Source organism: Peromyscus leucopus, chromosome 20 (assembly GCF_004664715.2).
Source record: "Peromyscus leucopus breed LL Stock chromosome 20, UCI_PerLeu_2.1, whole genome shotgun sequence".
Classification (NCBI taxonomy): domain Eukaryota; kingdom Metazoa; phylum Chordata; class Mammalia; order Rodentia; family Cricetidae; genus Peromyscus; species Peromyscus leucopus.
The window spans coordinates 30,455,368-30,475,798 of NC_051080.1; the positions used below are offsets into that span (position 1 = coordinate 30,455,368).

A 20,431-nucleotide genomic window follows, 5' to 3' on the forward strand; every position below is an offset into this window, starting at 1 on the left:
CTATGTAGGAGATAGAGTATTAAGCAAAATAGAGTTCTGGACTCGGGTCTTTATACAGGGGAAAGATAAGTAAACTACCAATATGTACATATGCACCACGAGGGCAAACACAGCAGAAGTGATATGGGGGCATGTTTGTGTAGATCTGAAACTTTCAATAGAGCTATCATTTTGCAAAGACATCCAAAAGAATAGGAAGTGGGCATGCCCACAGCAGCAGGCACAGGCAGGGAAGAGCAGATATTCAGGCCACATCTCTGCAGAGACCAAGAGGACATTGGCAAGGAGCAATGAAGAGTAAGACAGAACAAGTTGACACAGACTTCCGAGAATGTGAGAGATGGTAGTTAGTGAGCACCAGAGAGTGTAGCTCTGATAGCTAATGCTCAGACTCTGTCTTTTACTCTGAGTGACATAAAGGAGGTAAGGAATGGAGGTAAGGACTATACCACAGCCATCTCACTTTAACAGGCTACCTGGGAACAGACAAAGGGAGCAGGCAGAACAGCAACAATCCAGGAGAATGAGCCAGTGAACAGGGGAAGTATGGGAGGTGGAAACAAACAGGATCTGCAATGCACTGAACTAGAAGGAGAGGCAGAGGGCCAATAGAAAGAGGGAAGTCACTTAGGGAATTGTGGAGGCCCAGGATTCAACTCTAATGTGCTAGGCATGAGGTACTCATTGAATTTCTAAGAGCAGGTGGTAAACAGGCAGGCCACACACTGAATTTGGGCTTAAGAGAACAGCAGAGGCCAGGTCGCATGGTATCCCAGCACTTGGGAGGCCGAGGTAGGCCAGCCTGATCTACAGAGTGAGTTCCAGGACAGCCAGGCTATCACACAGAGAAACCCTGTCTCAAAAAACAAACAACACCCCCGTCAAAAAAAAAAAAAAAAAAAAAAAAAACCGAGGGAGGGTAGGAAGGAAAGGAGAGAAAAAGGGAGGGAACAGTAAAGAGGCACAAGTTTAACTAAGCCATAAAAGGACACAGATCCCACAGGGGAAGTACAAAGATTGACAGCAAGTAGCCCAAAGACTCAGCATTGGGTCCTTGGCGTGAAGAGTGGCCAGCACTGTGAGGCATCTAGCAGCCAAGATGTACTGAGTTCTCAAGAGGTTGGAGAAAGGAGGAGTTTGGATGGGATGTCATACTGTCCTTGTTTCATTTCTGTTGTTGGGATAAAATATCCCTATAAAAGGCAATTTAGGGGAAGATACTTATTTCATCTTACAATTCCAGGTTACAGTTCATCACTGTAGGAAGTCAAGGCAGGAACTACTTGAAGCAATACTTTTATCCACAGTCAAGAGCAAAGATACAACAAATTTGTATATGCTCATACTGCTTAGCTCCCTTTCTCCATTTCTGTCCATCCAAAACTCAAATCTAGGAAATGTTGCTGCCCACAATGAGCACTTCGACGAACATAATTCAGAAAGTTTTCCACAGGCCTTCTTTAAGACTTTTTTTTCCAGGTGATTTCACATGTGTCAAGCTGACAATTGAAACTATCACAGTCAGGGTGTGGTGGTGTGTGCTTTTAATCCCAACACTCTGGAGTCAGGAGGGTATCTGAGTTCAAGGTCAGCCTGGTTTACATAGTGAGCTCTAGGACAGCCACAACTACATAGTAAAACAGTGTCTCTAAAAACAACAAATCAAACTGGGAAATGTATGAAAAGCTGTTTTCCTGTCTCTCAAGCAGGAAAACTCCCTCCCTGAGTTTGTAATGTAAAGTATTCAAGCCAAATAAAGGAAGGAGTGACAATAAAATTTACATGTTGTCCCTTTGTGGCCAAGGTATGAATGTCAAAAGCTTCCAACATCAGGTGAGCCATTCACAGAGAACTTTACAGAGGATACTTTTGAGACTGGCTAGGCCCCAACCCACTGATCAATTCCACCTGCCCGTTTCCCCCTCCCTCCCTTCCTTCCATCCATCCATTTATTTATTTTGGTGACAGGGTCTCTCATATATTGCACTTCATAGGTGGCCTATAACCTGCTTTGTAGTAAAGTGAACATGAACATGAGCAAGCCAGCAGGCAGCATCCTACATGGTTTTTGCTTGAGCTCCTCAAGCAACAGACTGTAATGTGGAATTATAAGCCACATAAACCCTTTCTTTCCCTAAATTGCTTTTAGTCAGTGTTTTATTACAGTAACAGAATTAAAATGAGAGCATTACAAACAACAGCAGAGCCTGGTTGACAAACAGAAGAGGCAGGGAAGAAACTGAACAAGGATGTCTTGTTTCATTCTTGTCTGGATAAAATGAAGCAGAAAGATGGGCCATAAGGGGTTTATACACACTTGGTGCCTAATAACGTTTTTTATATTTAGAGGGGAATGAGCTTAAAAACCATGTTTTGGAATGATAACAGGATTACATACACATGTAAGAGCTGGAAGCAAAGGTGAAATGAAACTGGCTGTAAACTTTTGGCTGCTGAACCTGGATGATGAGTATGTGAAAAAGCATTTCACAACTTTGTCCTTTCTTTGTATATACCTGAAACATACCATGACAAAATATTTAAAGGAACTCCTTAAAGGCAAAACACACCATGGGAATTTGATAGTATCTGTCTACCTCTATGGCTTATCTTGAATCACAAGGTCTGAATTAAATCCCTAATTTCTATGTAGTTACTAACTGTATTATCAACTGAGAAGCTCTCAGGTGGGATTCCTTGCAAGTTTTTCCTGTTCTTCCATGTTAGCAGTATTTGTTTGATAGTAAAATGATGCTTAGGTGCCTTGCAATACATATTGAAGTTTATTAATTACTGTTCTCATCAGTTTATTCAGAAGGTTAAGGTTTGTGAATCAAGAATACTTAAGCATTGCCTACTCTAAAACACACACACTTTTGTAAAGAAAGAAATGCATTTTGTTTAAAATACTCTGGTATAGCAATTCATTTTTCTCCTGGTAGGAAGGCTGTTAGGGAAGACAAGAAACAAACCCCACAAGAACTACTTGTAAAAACAGAAGTCATCCTCTCTGGCCCTCACACAGGACACTATTTCTCAACCAATGATGTTGGTATTTCTTTGCCTCTATGACCTCTGGGTGCTCACGACTCTGCAGGAACCACAGAGTAAAGCTATGTGATTAAGTGCCACCCTCAGATATCATTAGTAGCAGGCCGAATTCTAATGACATCAAGATGGGGAAATGAACAAAAAGCAACATGGGTGGGCTGTTCTCATCACTCCTGCCCTCATCTGTGCACACTATCACCAGCCAGAGTGGTTCTAGATGCCAGAGACATAGAAGCTTCTCAGTGGTTTAGAGTTCCCTCCTAAACTAACCTGCCAAGTCAGAACATGTTTATTGTGACCACTGTGACTAGAATGATTCCTAGTTTTCCTGGTTCTCAGAGTATGCCTGTAATGCATCATAAAGCACATAATTTACAACAGTGAACTTTTCTCCGGTAGTACCTAGGATTGAATATAAGGCCTTGCACATGCCAGGTAAGTGTTCTCCTACTAAGCTACATATCCAGCTTAAAACAAACAAACAAATATACAGCCTCACTTAGGCTTCTTGCAGAGGCTGGCCTCAAATTTGTAATCCTCCTATCAACCCACTGAGAAACTGGGATCGTAGATGTGTGTAACACATCTGGATCCCAAATAAACTTCTTGTATTTCTTTTTTTGCTTGTTTCCATTTTTTCGAGATAGGGTTTGTCTGTGTAGCCCTGACTGTCCTGGAACTCACTTTGTAGACCAGGCTTGCATTAAACTCAGAGATCCACCTGCCTTTGCCTCCCAAGTAATGGGATTAAAGACATGTGCCACCAGGCTTAGTCCAAATGAACTTATGTACTAATTAGCAATACTCAGTTAGGGAAGGGCTCCCCACTCTACACCTTTAAATTCTGAATAGTCTTTAAATCAAGCATTCAGAATCATGGTGGTACATGCCTTGTAATTCCAACACGTAGGAGGCTTAAGTAGGAGGATCCCAGTGAGTTCTAAGCCAGGCTGCGCTATATAGTAAATTCTATCCAGACTAGGCTTCAGAATGAAACCCTATGTCAAAGTGTGGGGGGAGCATTTGGCAGAACAGACAACTTTGGAAAGCATGGCACTGTCACAATGGAAACTAGATGGTAAAATTAGGCATAAGAAGCTCTTTCAAACAGAATAAAAGGCAGACTTTTGAATTCGAACAGAAAAGTCAGTACTTTATTATTCCTGCTAAATGGGGAGAATTTCTATAATGGAATCACATGCTAAAATATTACTCCCCTGCACACATCAAGATTCTGCAATGATAAATGGTGTTTAATGAAAAGAGAATGAGTTCTTGGAGTTCAAGGTCTGGGCTTCCAGCAGACTCTATTACTCACTGCTACATGAACCTGACCAAACCACTTAAATTCCCTAAGCATGTAAATAAGTACTTGAATTTGCTAAGCAGCAGCACAGTGATTAATGAACAACAGACCCAATCTACAAGAGTGGACAAGGAGAGAGATGCAGGGATGATTACAGATTCCCAGCCTGGCAAACTCAGACCTGTACAGATCACAAACCATTCAAACATATTTGAAATGTTCTAGGATCTGAAATGAAGCAGGCTGATACAAACATTTATTTTGCTAAATGTTTTCTTGGTAGTTAGAATAAGTTTCAGACACTAACTCAATATACCTAAAAGTAATCCTATATAATTATGTGTAATGAAATAATCTGTTACAAATTTTTTACATATGCAATAAGACTTTGAAAAAAAAAAACTCATCTCAAAGTAGTACAGAAGGATCAACAGAAATAAATACTTCTGGCAGATAAAAAAGGACCACTGCAGCCATTTCCATAGAGATACATAAAAGAGAAAAAGTGTAATCAACAGTCTGATTTTGCATGGTCCAAATATCACATAAGGGCCACAGAGTAACAGAATAGCAACCATCACGGACTTCTATTCACACTTGAGGTTTGGGGGCTCAATTAAGAGCCTGCTTATTCTTAGAAAATTCAAAAAACAAAACAACAACAACCCACCAAACACAGTTAAGTCTTTAAAACACTTAAAATCAGCTTTACTCTATGATCTTGGAAATGTCCTCACATCAACACTGTTCCAACAGCAAGCCAAGACCAAGGGCCACAGTCACTAAGGGCATACTTGTAGATCCCTGAGGATAGCCCGGGACACTGGTCTTATAGACAGGGCTGATGTTCTTCTACCTGAGCTCACAAAAGGCATAAAAACCAATGATTAGTCTTTTTTTTTTAATCTGCTTAATTCTAAGAATAATATGCTTAGGAAAAAATATTATTCTAGTAGGTATCTTTGTGAAACTCTGTAAAACTCATTTATATATAGAAATAGTTGAAATTTCAAAGGTTAACCACCTCCCCCAAAGATGCTAGAGAACATCTAACCTAGGGCACCTGACACAGCAAGCATCTGCTGAATGCATTCAGTCCACCTGGTAGGGTTGTGTCATATAAGTAAGGCAGGGTGTAGTAGGAAAATGAGCACACAGACCACAACCCACTCCACTGGCCTACACAAAGCAGGGTCACTGTGGCAGTAGAAATGGAAGGCCACAGGCCCAGCAACAATAGGATTTTAGTATAGAGAGTCAGCATCTCACTCCACATGGAAAACAAACAGTAAAGTCAAGAAATAATCTTGGGATCTGCTTATAGCACAGCACTATCAGCTAGGTATCACATTAACAAAAACATTCCCACAGAGTCTGTGCACAGGCTCCAGGATAGGTGGGTTCTGCTTTACAGTTTGTGAAGACAGGATTTACAAACCTGAATTTGCCTAGGAGCAAGCAGCAGATGGTGTGATCAACAGGGCTAAAAACAACAGCTCTGTCACTGATCACTTGTCTCTGCCTGGGTTTGTGAACTGAGCAGGGATGGTCAACAACCAAAGTACTGCCTATCGGCTTTTAGGGATAGAAAGATTGTTGTGTAAAGGAGGGCAGAACAAGATAATGGAATAGCTCGGAAGAGAGTGACCGCAATCCCTAGCATAATGTGAATGAGAAGCAACAGGGCTGAGGAAAAAGTCAAGTGTAGAAAGGCAGGCTGAGACTAAGGGATGGCATGAACAGCTGAGCCAGGCAGAGTCTGATAGAGTCTGAGTGTCATCTGGTAGGCACAAAATTTTTACTGATAATTTTTTTCTGAAAAACATAACTCAGAGAAGGGAACACAATTCCTCCTTAGACACCCCAGGAGAATAAAACAAAGGCAGAATCCTAAGAAATTAAAATGGAGTTTGAGGCAGATACCCAAGTTTGCATAGTGATTCTATTTTTGTTCACATGTATAACTTCAGCACATTTTGTAACATCATCGGCTTTAGTCCCCTCATCTGTAACTAAGAGAGGTGATCTCAGCAGTCTGTTAGAGGGATTTCATGAGTTAATTCATAGAAAAAGAACATAGAACATAAAGCAAAATAGAACACAACAGTGCTCACTAAAATCCAGCCACTCAGGCAACACACATACCAATAACCCTAGGATTTAGGGGACTCAGTAGGAACATCAAGAACTTCAGGACAGCCTGGGCTACAAAGTAAGATTTGGTTTCAAAACAACAACAACAAAAACTGTCCAACTTTTTCTTTCATGGGGGCAGGGTGTCAAAAAGGAAGGGCTGGCTGTGAGGTAAAATGCAGAGCTTTGATGCTGACCAACTGTTGAAAGAAAGTGAGGCTCTAACCTGAAGAATGAGGATATAAGAGCTGTAGGGCCTAGGACTTCTGAAACACCCAGAGGTAAACAGCAGGATGATGTTCTCTAGCCCAAGAGGAAGTCTGAGCTCACTCCTGTGTCTGGGCAACTGTGGGGATTGTGGCAAACACAGTCACCAGTACCTGAGCTTCTGCAGCCTTTCTACGGGGCACATCTATTTCAGTGTCTGATGATTAAGTGGTATTCAAACCTCACCCATCTATCCTACAGACCACACTGAAGATTCAGCCTCAGAGGCGTAGGGGCTGCTTCTTTCCTCTGGACTCCTACTAAGGCATGTGAGCTTTACTCCTTCTACCACATTAAAAACTGTGAGTGCCTGATGAGCCCACAGAATCAATACCTATACCCACCATAAGCTGAACAAGAACTGTATAAAGGTCTGATGACACCCAGTAACCCTTCTAGAAGTCTGGGTTTCTTCCCAAGTCATGATTTAGGCTCTCAAATGACTGACATGTCCTGGAAAACATGGAGTAGTCCTGACACTGTCCAATGAGACCAAATCCAGAACCAAGAGCTTCTCTGCACTCTGCCAAGAAGTAGCTATTGGCTCTAGGACATCAGAGCACGACAGTGTTTCGCACTAACAGAGTGACTCTGCCTAAGTGTATCACAAACGAAAACACCTGTGGAGTAAGGGGTTGTGGGATGTTTGCGGTCAAGGAAGAGAGTAAATAGATACATTCGTATGTTGTGCACCAAAAGAGGATACAGAAACAACTGGGCAAAAATACAAAACTAAACTTCAAGAAAAACTGACTCAAAACAAAGAAACAGGAATCCAGTCTCATCTGTCACATACTGAATGTACCAAAAGGTATTATTTTAGAACTATACCCTTTATGTTCACAGGCATAGCTGAGAACAGATGGTATGTGGTAACATCTACACATGCGGACATTATGTGCATGTGTGACAGTAGGGTATATGTATGTTAACATAAACAGCTGGGGACCTTGGAAAGTGTCTTTTTCTGCCCCTCCTTAAAATTCTTCTATCCTGCACATTTTTAGATGAGGGGAAAAGGGCACAAACACTTTGAAAACATAACAAAAACATCACCACACAAATAGTTAAGATAATGCTTATGCAGTACCTTGACTGCATTAAATAACCATTATGTTAACCGTGAAAGACGAAAACCATTTAAAAATCACAAATTTTGAACTTCCAACACACAATACAAAGTATATTCTGTTAAATGCTACTGAACTGTAAAGATAAATTATGACAATTTCAAAAGTGAAGGTTTTCACTCTAAATAGAGCATGGCACTGAAACAATCTGAAGCCCTACATACCCTGGTGAGTAACATGGTAGGGTCACATGCAGCATCTCCAATCAAGTCTATATGGACAACTACTTCATGACAGTAAAACCACACAGGTGCTTCATTCTAAGCAGATGAACTGAACAGAGTGCCATCCACACCATCCACTCTGCAGTTTGCTCTTCTAGGTCTCTACCTGAAGATCCTTACCTGACACAGAGACTGCATGTGTCCGCATGCCTTGCTTTTCGCTGTTGGCCAACCTGCAACAGAGCAGACAAAGTGTAAATGCTGTCCTTCCCAGGACCCAACACCTGTCCCTGTCAAACAGGCATCTGTTTCTAAGACTCGAAATTAAAACAGACAACTGGGGTAGGGAAGGCAACTCAATGACAGAGCACTTGTTTAATACATTTGAGACTCTGGGACTCATCCTCAGCATCTCAAAAAAAGCAGATTAATTAAATTAATCAATCTAAAAAATGAAAGAAATTAAAAAAAAAAAAACAAAGAAAGAAAAACCACAGAAGTGCCTGGAAAAAGCTGCTCACAAAGGTGACTTAGAGCTATATAATACTATGCAATATGTAATGTAAAGGCTATGTAAGTTTTCTGCTTAAATGTCAGATTGTAAAAAAAAACTGCCGAAAAGTTATATATAAAGAACTATGCAACTAGAACTGAGTTTTGCTCTTTAAAACCTAAATTGAGGGCCAGGAAGACAGTTCAGCAGGCAAAGGCTCTTGCCACCAAGCCTGATGATCTGAGTTTGCTCCCTGGGACCCACCATGGTGGAAGGACAGAATGGATTCTTACATGCTGTTCTCTGATTGATACAAGTGCACTGGGGCATGTGTGTGCTCACAGATGTGTACGTGTACACACACACACACACACACACACACACAAATATAAAAAATGAAAACTAATTTAAAACATGGTAGCATTTGAACCTTTTGAAATTTATAGCATATAAAAGAGTTAAGAAGTACATGCATATATTGCTATTATTAACAGACTGAGATAAAACATATTTTAATGACATTAAAAAATATAAACATAGTTTAAAATTCTTGGAAAGCACCAAACAGGGGGAAAAAAAAAGACTCCCACATGCTGGGGGCTCAGCAGGTAAAAGTGATAGCATTGCAAGCCTAGCAGCCATGTTTGGTCCCTGGAACCTATATTAAGTGAAAGGAGAGAGAAATGACTTCACAAAGTTCTCTGATCTCCATGCTGGTGTTGTGTGACATGTGCCCACACATACACATCATGTGGGGACATGCACTCACACACAATAATAATACATCTTTTAAAAATAGGAGTTCTGAGCCGGGCGTTGGTGCGCACGCCTTTAATCTCAGCACTCGGGAGGCAGAGCCAGGCGGATCTCTGTGAGTTCGAGGCCAGCCTGGGCTACCAAGTGAGCTCTAGGAAAGGCACAAAGCTACACAGAGAAACCCTGTCTCGAAAAACCAAAAAAAAAAAAAAAAAAAAAAAAAAAGGAGTTCTGCCGGGTGGTGGTGGCGGCGGCGCACACCTTTAATGCCAGCACTCGGGAAGCAGAGGCTACACAGAGAGACCCTGTCTCGAAAAACCAAAAAAGAAAATAAAATAAAAATAGGAGTTCTACATTTGTCAGCTGTTTCCTTGGTTTTTATCATAAGGAGCACCTCCTCTTCTACTCCTTGAGCAATTACTATACAAGACCAACTGTGAGGAACAGCAAAACTAAGGCTAGAGGGGTCAGCAAGTCAGGCAGGTTCTGGAAGGCCACACGTCAGAGAAGAGCTTTACTCAGGATAGTCTGGTGAGGACTGAAGTAAACAGGAGGGCTCAGTAGGTGTACAGGACAGAGCTGACAGGAGGTATATACCTGACCAGCTCCTCAAACACCCTAGCACCAAGTCATTGTGGACAAGCCTTTATACATGCTTAGGATCTCAGTGTATCCTGTGGGACTCTTGGAGTTTTTCCTTATTTCCTTGGACTCTGACTAGACCCTTTTTCGGTAGTAAGTCATGCTTTTCTGACTCCAATACAACTCTGGGCCAGAGTGGGCTTGGGGTCCCCAATACAGCACCTACTGGGATAGCCTTAATAGGTGATGCTAACTATGAGGGACAGGGGAGGAATGCTAGGAGGCAGGCAAAGCACATAATCGGATGCATTTAGCAAGGACAAGAGGAGGATGTGGCTAAAGAGAAGAGAGCACAAAACAGTACAAAGACAAGCCCAGGTTTAACCTTCCTTGTCCTAGGCTTCCACATCTCCATTGCTTCCTAAGTATCTGACATTTAACAGCCTTCTACGGTTCAGCTGCCTGTCTGTCTAAATGGCTAGAATTTTTTACCTTCATACCTTGGCCCCGGTTCCTAGCATGCTAAGAATTCAGAAGTAACAACGTAATTTTTTTGCATTGCTATTTGATTTAATTATATTATAGATCAACATACCTTATGGAATTTGTAATGAACAGCAAACCACCAGTTATGTCTTTCATTTTCCTAATTGTAAGAGGATAATGCCTATTTTCACATTTTTAAAAAGGTGATGACATGAAGTGAATGTTGTCTAAGCCTCTTTCATAACCATCTTTAGATCCCTTATTAAACTTGAAATAAGGGGAAAACTAATTTTGAAACTTCTTGATTACATTCCATATCTAACTTACAACTTATGTGATTCATGTTTGGAAATGTTTTCTAGGTCCTTGCATATAAGTAGAAATTTAATTTTTCAGGAAAATATAATAAAGCCTAATGATTTTTTTTTAAAGTTTCTAACAAAACCAAGTAAGGAAATGTACAAATGAGTACTTACTTTGGTATTGATGGCAACGCCCGTTCACCTTCTGGGAGGAAAAAGGAAAGATACATGAGTGGCATCTTGGAATCCATTAGAAGAAGAGTATGCACATAAGTTCAGAAACCTTATTCTGGTATTTAGTGACAGTCCTTTATAGCCAAGCTATTACACAATTCTATTTTAGGTTTTTATGGTTTTCCATCCAAAACTCACAACAAACATACGTGAGTTTGAATTTGCATTGTTTAAAGATATGCCAACTCCTAATAAAGAGATATGACAAGTTGATATAAAAAACAGTCTTTCCCCAGGAACTTATGCAGGGACACTTGGCTTAGTCTGGGCGGAAGGGACTGGACCTCCCTGGACTGAGTCTACCAAGTTGATCACAGTCCTCGGGGGAGGACTTGTCCTGGAGGAGGTGGGAATGGAGGGTGGGCTGGGGGTAAGGGGAGGGCGTGGGAGGGGGGAGAATAGGGGAACCCATGGCTGATATGTAGAATTGAATGGTATTGTAAAATAAAAAATATATATCACAAATAAAATAAAAAAAAAAAAAAAAAAGAAACTGCTTTCCAGGTTAAAAAAAAAAAAAAAAAAAAAAAAAAAAACAGTCTTTCCAAATGACTAAGGAACCCTTAAAATCAAAGTCTAGGCACCTTGCCAAAAGCCTGAACATTCTGCTTTGAGAAAATGATTTATGAGTACATCTGGAATCTACAAGAGAAGTACAATGTGTGTACCTGCAGAAGAATTCAGAGATGAGAAGGGAAGGCCCTAGAGCAGCGGAAAACACACATTTCCAATGGTCTTAAGAACCCCCAACCATAAACTTATTTTCGTTGCTACTTCATAACTATAATTTTGGTACTGAGCAGTGTCTCAGTTCCTAAGCCCATCAGAAATGTGTGTTTTCTGATGGCTGTGACCCACAGGTTGAGAATCAATACCTTATAGGACACCAGAAGTAGCATGTCCACATAGCCAATTGAGACCCTCCCATCTATCCCTCCTGGATGCCAGCTCCCATTAGTGTCATGGTCCTCTTAAATGATGGTCTGCCTTCAGTGGAAACCTTTTTTCCTTATAATCCAGTTTCCTCCTCAACCCTTACAGGAACTTTCCTGGGAACCCTGTACGCTGCTTAGCCCACTCATGTTTCTGAGCCCCTCAGAGCACACTGTCACAGACTGTTTACCCTTCCCTGATCATCTCCAGGGTACCTGGCCGTTAGGCAGCTCTCAAAAAGCTGTATGGTAACTAGCCTGGGGTCTACAGAGTAAACACAGTTCATGGCAGGACACACAGTATACTGCATGAGCTAGTATGCCGCCAAAGCCCAGGCTCTCCTTACATTCTACTGATCCACTTGGATTGTTTTCAAAGACTGCTTCAGAAATCCATATCCTCAGGATACCCTCATCCTTTGCACTATACTTAGAAAGCTTTCCTTCATTCTGAGGTGATAGAGCCTCGTTTCTAAGGACACATTTTTATTCACTCACATCTTTGATTGCATATATTCACATAGAATTTATTTTGTATGTCACCTACTCTAAGCTTTTCAAATGTACAGAAAAACCAAACCAAACAGAAAAAAAAAAAAAAAAAAAAAGGACAGAAACTTCAACATGAATTACAAGGGATACTTGAAAAAGAACTGGGGAAGACGATTTCCAGAGCTGAAAGAATCAATAGTAACTCAGGAGCTATTCTAAGGGTTAATCAAAGCCCTATACTGTCATAGTGCACTCCAGTTCAGTTTCAAGTCTGTGGGCTATGACTTGGACCATTGTCCCTAGAAAAACAAGCATTCAGGTCACAACAACTTATCTGGCCTTCACGTTTGCAGTGAGAACCTGGCTGCTAGGGTGAGCTTGTCTTACCAGTGCAGCAGGAGTGAAAACAGAAACTCACCTTTCTGTGGTCTGATGATGAAGGACTGTGTGGCTCCGTTTACCAGCCGGCAGTATCCATCAATCAGGTCGGCCATGTTCTCTGCAATGGTTAGGGATGGTGCCGTCACTGTCAGAGGCTAATGGGAAAGAAAAAGAAAGAGACATTATTGTTCTTCCCAGTAATCAAAGGGACAGCTGCACTATGACATCACAACTCTGCATACACTTGAATACAGAGGAATAGGAATGAAACATTTGCCAGTGAAGAAAGGAAGTTTGGTATTTAAGGACATCATTCCTAGAATGTGTGACAGGAGACACACTCAGAGCATAAGACAAAAAGCTCTGAAACTGAGGCTCACTTTTACAAAAGGAGGAAGAAAAGAATACTTTTCTTTAGAATGTCTGGCTCCTTGGGCACACTCTAAGAGAAGAATTCAAGTAATAAGCTAAAGTACAACTTATTTTAGAGACTAATATACAATAAACCTTTAATCAACCATCTTATTTTTCTATCATGAGAGGAAATTGATAAAATTTCAGTCTTTATGGATTTATAGCATGTTTACCCAGAGGCTTAAAAATCATTTTCACATGAGGCAGGCTGTACTGGGTAAACTGCCTAAAGACCTATTTCTAAGTGTTATGTGAAGACAACAAAAACTGTATTTTATTCTCATATCCAAGCATGTCCTGGTTCACATGGTTGTTCACAGTCATTCCAAATGAATGGCTTGCTTCAGAGAGCAGCTTCAGTGTGCACTGGGATTTCTGCAGGAAACTGATTTGAAACAAGTTTTCTATACTCCACGTTAGGATTTGCTGATCTGATAAACAATTTCTAGATGTCAACCTTAGATATCAGTGACTTGGGATCATAGGGCAGGACACTGGTGAAGTAGCCTGGTGAGAAGAGTTGATCCACAGGCAAAGTTACATGCACAACAGCCCCAACTGCTTTTCAACATGCTCTGTCTGGAGCTCAGTCTTGTGTAGCTGAACAGTTCTTTCTATCACTTTGTTTCTATTTTGTTTTCTTTTTTTCTTCATTGGTGGTTTTGAGATAGGGTCTTGCTATGTGGTCCATGCTGAAGAGCTGTCCTGGAATCCAGAGGGCTGGAATTATAGCAGTGAGCCACTGTGCACTGATGCCTATTTTATCACACCGCCCAGAGAGTCTTCCAACACTGTCCAGAACAGCAACACTCACAGTGCACACAATTCTAACTGACTTCCTTCTCACTTCACAGTGGTCTCTGATTATGGCAGTATTCCTGATCTTTAAAATCAACTCCTATTCTATCTTGGAGACGTTTAACCACTTTTTCAAATCTTTATACATGAAGAAATTGTGAGTCTGATTACCCATGAACACTTCATCCTTACCCCAGAGAAGTCATTTCTATACTACCCCCCCATCAGTTGTTTTGTTTTGTTTTTTAAATTAAATAAGTTTTTTTCAGACAATATATTTTGATCATGATTTTCCCCTTCCTCCAACCCCTCCCAGATCCTCTTCACCTCTCTACTCATCCAATTTCTCTTCTGGGTCAGATTCTTAAGGGCAAGAATCCCTTACCTCAGGGGCACCGGCAATTTTGAGTTGTAGCATTCCTTTCCTGTCTTTGTCTTCACTATTTGAATACTGAATGGTCTGCACTTGATTGAAGTCGGCTAGGTGTGTGGGCTTTGGGAAGAAAAAAGAAAAACTCTTAGGTCATAGAGGAAATCTTGGTTTCTGGGGTCTGCTAATCAGTTGTTACGTGATTCTTTCTGGACCCAACCATCAACCTATTCTCCCCAAGACAGCCTTCCCAAGTCAGAGACACTTTCCTCTGGTGAACAGTCATGCAAGGGCCCTGTGGGCTTCCTTCCAGGTTCAGGCATGCCTGACTGTAGTAACATCTTAAGGAGACCCAGATAAATGGGGGGCAAGAGAAAGGAATGAAGAACCATAAACCACTTGTCCACTTCAAGAAACAGGATGGAATTCTCGATAGGAGCAAATACTTTAAAATTTGAAAAAAAATTATACAAGTTACAAATATAGTAAGCATTTACAAAACAATGCAGTACTATAAGGGAGTGGCTTGTGCATTTACATAATCTACAATAGGAGCTATAAGAAGATAATGGAAGAACTGGATACAAGATCTTTAACATAATAATAGGAGCTACTCACAATGAAATCTAATCAGAACACCAAAGGGTTTTTTGTTTGTTTATTTGGTTTTTTGTTTGTTTGTTTGTTTACAAGATATCATTTAGCCCAGGTTGGCCTAGAACTTCCTCTAAGAGCCCAACCTGGACTCTAACAGTCTTTATACCTGCCTTCATTTTCCAAGTGCTACTATTACAGAAATAATATGCCTTCCCAGTAAGAATTCACTCCACGTGCTCAGGAAAAGTTCTTTAATAATAGCATACATCTGGTTCTAGCCAATGCCCAAAGGGAAACTGGCCTCAAGCAGAAAAATTAACCAACTTATATAGGCCTTAGGCTTATGCATTCCACATATGCTGTCATCCTTAAACGTTTTCCAGGTCACGGCACCAAGTTATACTTTAAACAATTTAGAGACAGGAGGGTATGAGAGCAGAACTGGTCCCACTTCTTGCTGTCTGCTGCACTGGGTGAGCTGGCCTGGGTAGTGCTAGAGAGCTTACCTGGGTGGTGATGATGAGGGAAAGCTGGCAGGCTGACCAATCCAGCTACCGCCCAGACCCAGAATCAAGACTGTGAGGTAGCCAACCCCAACACCCACCTATGAACTGCTAAAACATGTTAAAGAGCTATACCTATGGATCCAAAACTACAGGATCTCCATGACACAAGGCAACAATAGGATATCTAAGAGGAGTCCCAGTGAGGATCCAGTATCAAGGGCATAGCAGAAGCCAGAGGCCTCGAACCAGACCAATGCCTCATTGCAAGGAATACTTACAAGTAAAGATGTATGGACTAAAGGGTATATTGTGAGATTCACTGAACCACACTACAGCTTCATGCTGATATTTTTGTTTTTGTTTATTTTGTTTTGGTTTTTGGTTTTACTGTTAAATTTTGCTTTGGGGGGAAGTTGCAAGGGCAGTCGGTGGAAGCAAGGGGATGAGGAGATGAGTGAGACAGGGATGCATGATGTGAAATCCACAAAGAATGGATGAAGGAAAGGGGGGGGTAGGGAGGGAGAGAGAGATACAAGAGATTGCAAGAGTGGCCATGGCCACTTGGGCAGATAGAAGATTTACACAACAAAGATATTCTTAAGTACACTGGTATTGTCTTTTTCAAATAGGTGGTACCCAGGGTCATCTTGCCCATCTGGCAGAATTATGCTTTTCCTGATAAGACACAGGGGACTTAAAGGCAGACTAGGACTTAATGGTGGCTGTGATCCTGTATTGCCTCTCTGAGGCAGATTATTTGATATGGAGATGAGCCTAATGGCTGGTTATAAATCTGGGTTGTATTCTTTCATTTTTGGAATTGGGCCTAATCAGAAGGTCAATCTCCTGATAACTGAATAAAGTGAGTAAACATTAGCAGACACTTTCTCAGCAAGCCTAAACTTCAATAATGGCATAAATTTTCTTTCTTACAGTTTCTAAGTCTGGCAAGTGCACTACTTGCCTTCCAATTAGATTGGAGGCAGTGCTCCTTTAACTAAATTCTACATTGTACAACTTAATCTTTCCTAAGCAAGTTTATTAGTGAATCCTTTATAGCAATTTTACTGCTTCAAGTCTCTCTTGTATGACTGGGATTACAAGTGTGTACCATCACATTCAGTTTAGAGGATATAACTTAAAAATATTAAAGGCATGTTATTAAAACTTAACAAGGACTGTCCTACATAAAGTCACACTGTGTGTGTACAGTGCTGGAACTACAGTGTTAGGTAGGGCACTGATCCACAAGCCAAGCTCTAATGACATACTTTCCATTAGTGAATTAAGATTTGGTTCTAAAACATCCAAGGAAAAGGACCTACAGAGAATGCCATACAGAAATCTGTTAAAAAAGTATCTCTGAGCCAAACATCAAACCACAGCAATAACTTGGGACAGTGTGTTATCAGGAAGAGATACTGGCATCAGTAGGGTAGAACAGTAGAATAAGAAGCAGAGGACAAAAGTAATGGTCCATTCAGAGGTAAACAGGTTAGATCACTTATAAATGTCTGTGCTGCCATACTTAGCTGCTCACCTGCAATATGCACAACAATGGCTGAAACCTATCAACAAAGGCAAGCATTTTCCATAGGCTTATACTGTACAAGGACAGGAGAATAAGTACCTCAGAAACTGCTAAAAAGAAAGAAATGGAGGGCAGAAGAAGAGCAGAATGGGAATGGTCAACAAGGAGTAGATGTACAAAGTCATACCAAGCACAGAAACTTGTAACCAAACAAACAAACTTGTAATCAGAAATCCATACCAGTGAAAAGGCACACCTGCTAGTCTGAGCCCACAAGGAAGACCTCAGAACCAAACTGCCTGACCAACTGTCCATACAGGCTCACATCCTCAATACCATAACCCTGGCAGGCCTTGCAATTTGTGATCATCATATGGCAAAGATTCCATACATACTTTCCTCGAATGCCTGACTGTAAACTCCATCAAAGAGCTCCAGTCTGTTTGGCCTTCTTTGCAAGCCCCTGGCCAGCACCTGGAACAAGGAAGTGCTCAGCAGCTTTTTTGCTGAAGCACAAAACAGGAGCACACAGCAGTGAGACAAACTGAGGAGTTCTCTCTCCAGTATTTTTCCTCAGTGACGTAGTAAGGGCAACAAGGATTCAGAATTTAAAATTATGATTTTTTTAATTAATGCACAAAGATTAAAGAGTAGGATGTCAGTACAAATATACGAAAATCACATCCAGAAGTTAGTTATAAGGCTTCACAAGGTAAGCTGGAACATCCCCATCAGTTTTCACTCACCACCTAACTAGCCTTATTCATTTCCCTTCAAGGCTATGGAATTCCAAAGGCAATACACTTAAGTTTAAGTGTCTCCCATACCACACCTGAGCAAGACCATGTAATGATCAAGTTTCCGTGTAGAATGGAGTCTTTCATGGGAGTACCCTGTCCAGTCCTTAACTCCATTCCTCTGTGCCCACAACCAAATCCATGAGTCCTCCCAAGAACAGACTTACATTGCAGCCCTTGTCTGTCAGGTAACTGATCCCTTCTTCTGGGCCAATCGCCAGTTCCACGGAAATAATCCAACTTGACTTTGGAAGATCAAACAGGTGGGAACAGGAGAGCCAGAAGAAAAAAATGATTTTAGAACTGGAGTCATGAATATATCAAAAGACTTGGGTTGGGAGAGGACTTGATTTGCTGTTAATCTATCTAATCAAATAAGATAAAATATTTATAACTTCACTGGCCCAAGATCTACTGAGTCTGGACAAGATTAATTGCGGTCATTCTTCAATCTGTGAAGCCACTGCTTTCTCTAGGAAGATTATCTCATCAGGTAAACTAGTCCTTGGAGAACAGTTAATCAAACTGCAGGCCAGAATAAAAACACCTACTTATGAACAGACACACTATTATGATTTTATTATCTAACTAATATATTTTCTTCCTGCTTTTCCCTTATGCTTAGTGTCAAAAATAGTATTTTTGTTTATTAAGAACTATGACAAATTAGTTTTCCTTCAATAGATACACATGGATAAAAAAAGCAGAAGAAATTCAACTAGTCCCCATCTTCCAAGGTTCCACACACTTACCCCAAGGGCACACTTGAAGCATTCTTTGTCAAATCTGTACACCGGAGAGAGAATCTCAAAGAATTTCAGGATGCTTTCTTCTCTATTAAGGTTGGCAAACTGCCTAAATGTTTGCTGGATCAGTTTTCTTAGTGTTTTGGCCTGAATAATGAAGTAACAGAAAAATACGTTTTCAAGTCAACCAAGAGAAAAAAACTCCAATCATACTCATACCATTTACATTACTACAAAAATTCACTTGCCAAATAACTAGCAGAGCATTAACTGTTGTAAAATCCACATTAACAAACGTTGCCCTGTGACCAGTTTGAAAGGTATAGTTGAGCAACACAGGACTTCACTCCTTCAACAGAAGCTTAAGGCAACAGCATGCATATTACACATGCAACACAGAGTCATTAAACCATGCACCACAGGGGCATGTGGCCCAGAAGCAAAAAAGGTAAATGCACACACAGCATTCACATGTTCCAATACCATTTCTGACAGTGCATTAAATAATTAACTTTAAAAGGCCCTTGTTCTTGTACCTAAAAAGTGAAATTTCAGGACACTATTCTTTGTAAAGATTCAGCAATAAGGAGGATCCTCAAAATTGTTCATTCACCATATGGAATAATTATACAAACTGTGGTGTGTACTTTAACAACCAATATTCTATGCAGCGTATAAACCATTTTATGGAACTAGTTTAGGGAGGTTGAAATCCTATCTTATTGTTATACAACAAAGAGAACAAACAATCCGTATGTGCAGAAGAACAGACATTTATAGAAGAGAGCTCATTTACAGGCTTCATATGCATGTGTGTAGGAGGGAGAAAAGCCACACCTCCAGGGCTTTTTTACCTTGCATGGACAACCACTGGTTTCTGCTTCTTTTAAATTTGAATGCTGTCCTCATACATGAATCCCTGGGAATGGAGCAAGAGTTTCCCAGGGAGCAAGCTCCTGATTTTCAGTATGTGAGACAATAGGGAGGCAAGGAAACAGTAACCTCCACCTTGAAGTCTGAGGAGGACCAATGTAGGCATGAACTTAGCTTCTATGCTGCTAACACTGATTCTACTTCCTTGGTTAACCTTGAGTGAAGAAGTGGTGCTTTCTGAAGTAGGTTTTTGGCAGGAATGCCAACAGCAGGGGGACAAAAAAATAAGTTGGAGGTTTCCCACTAACTCAGGCAGAAAGCAACAGTTTATGTAGGTAGAGAAGCAGAAACGAAATTAGAGGTGGTCATACTCTGATTGTATCTTGGAATGTAAGATGTTACAGGCAAGAACTGGTACTAAACTGACAAAGAAAAAACTGGGAGGAACAATTTGGCAGGCAAAGTTGGAAGAATATCAGGGGCTATCAGGAATCCAAGTGGACCCATCACACAAGCTGTTGGACCTGGAAGTAGAGATGGGCAGTGGCCAACACAGCCCACAGAGGAAATAAAAGTCAGGATTTGGTGGATCAAGGTCAGTGAGATAGGCTAAGTGATCTGCTGAATCTTGACAGTAAGGAGGAAGTAGAACAGCTGAGGCCCAGACAGAGTGTAGTTGCTAAGTTGCAGGTATAAGGAAACCAGGAGAACACAGCCTGCTCTAGTGGGGTAACAAGTGAAGCCTGCTGAAGTGACTGGGAAGACTCTGAAGTCAGAGGAGACATGCAGAAAATGAGCTAGGACTACAGGAAATGTGGTTACATGATGAAAGGTGCAGTTATTTAAAAAAAAATCAGAGTAGGAGGCTGAGGAAGAAAAAGAAAAAGATACCGGAAGAAAAGTAATCATGAGCTGAGAGAACAGGTTCTTAAAACTTCACAGAGGACGTGTGACCTATTTTAGATGCCCATTCTGCTTTTGTGTATATGGGGTGCTGAGTGGGAAGAGAAGAAGCAGACAAACCGCATCTGGTTACACTACAGCAGGCCAAGCAGGCAAGCAAAGGAATGGTGAAAAGGATGACAACTGT

At 40.9% G+C, this 20,431-nt stretch overlaps 1 protein-coding gene across 26 annotated transcripts in view; it reads right to left on the minus strand.

Moving 5' to 3' along the window:
* Window positions 1–20,431, minus strand: part of Ptk2 (protein tyrosine kinase 2) — a 221,195-nt gene that overhangs the window by 80,806 nt on the left and 119,958 nt on the right. For all 26 annotated transcript variants that reach the window (XM_028886014.2, XM_037197525.1, XM_037197524.1 and 23 more), the window contains 6 exons: window positions 18,475–18,615; window positions 17,890–17,967; window positions 14,307–14,414; window positions 12,747–12,864; window positions 10,845–10,875; window positions 8,232–8,284 (listed from right to left, as the gene is read on the minus strand). In XM_028886014.2, coding sequence (XP_028741847.1) covers window positions 8,232–8,284; window positions 10,845–10,875; window positions 12,747–12,864; window positions 14,307–14,414; window positions 17,890–17,967; window positions 18,475–18,615 — 529 coding nt within the window. The remainder of the gene's footprint in view (window positions 1–8,231; window positions 8,285–10,844; window positions 10,876–12,746; window positions 12,865–14,306; window positions 14,415–17,889; window positions 17,968–18,474; window positions 18,616–20,431) is intronic.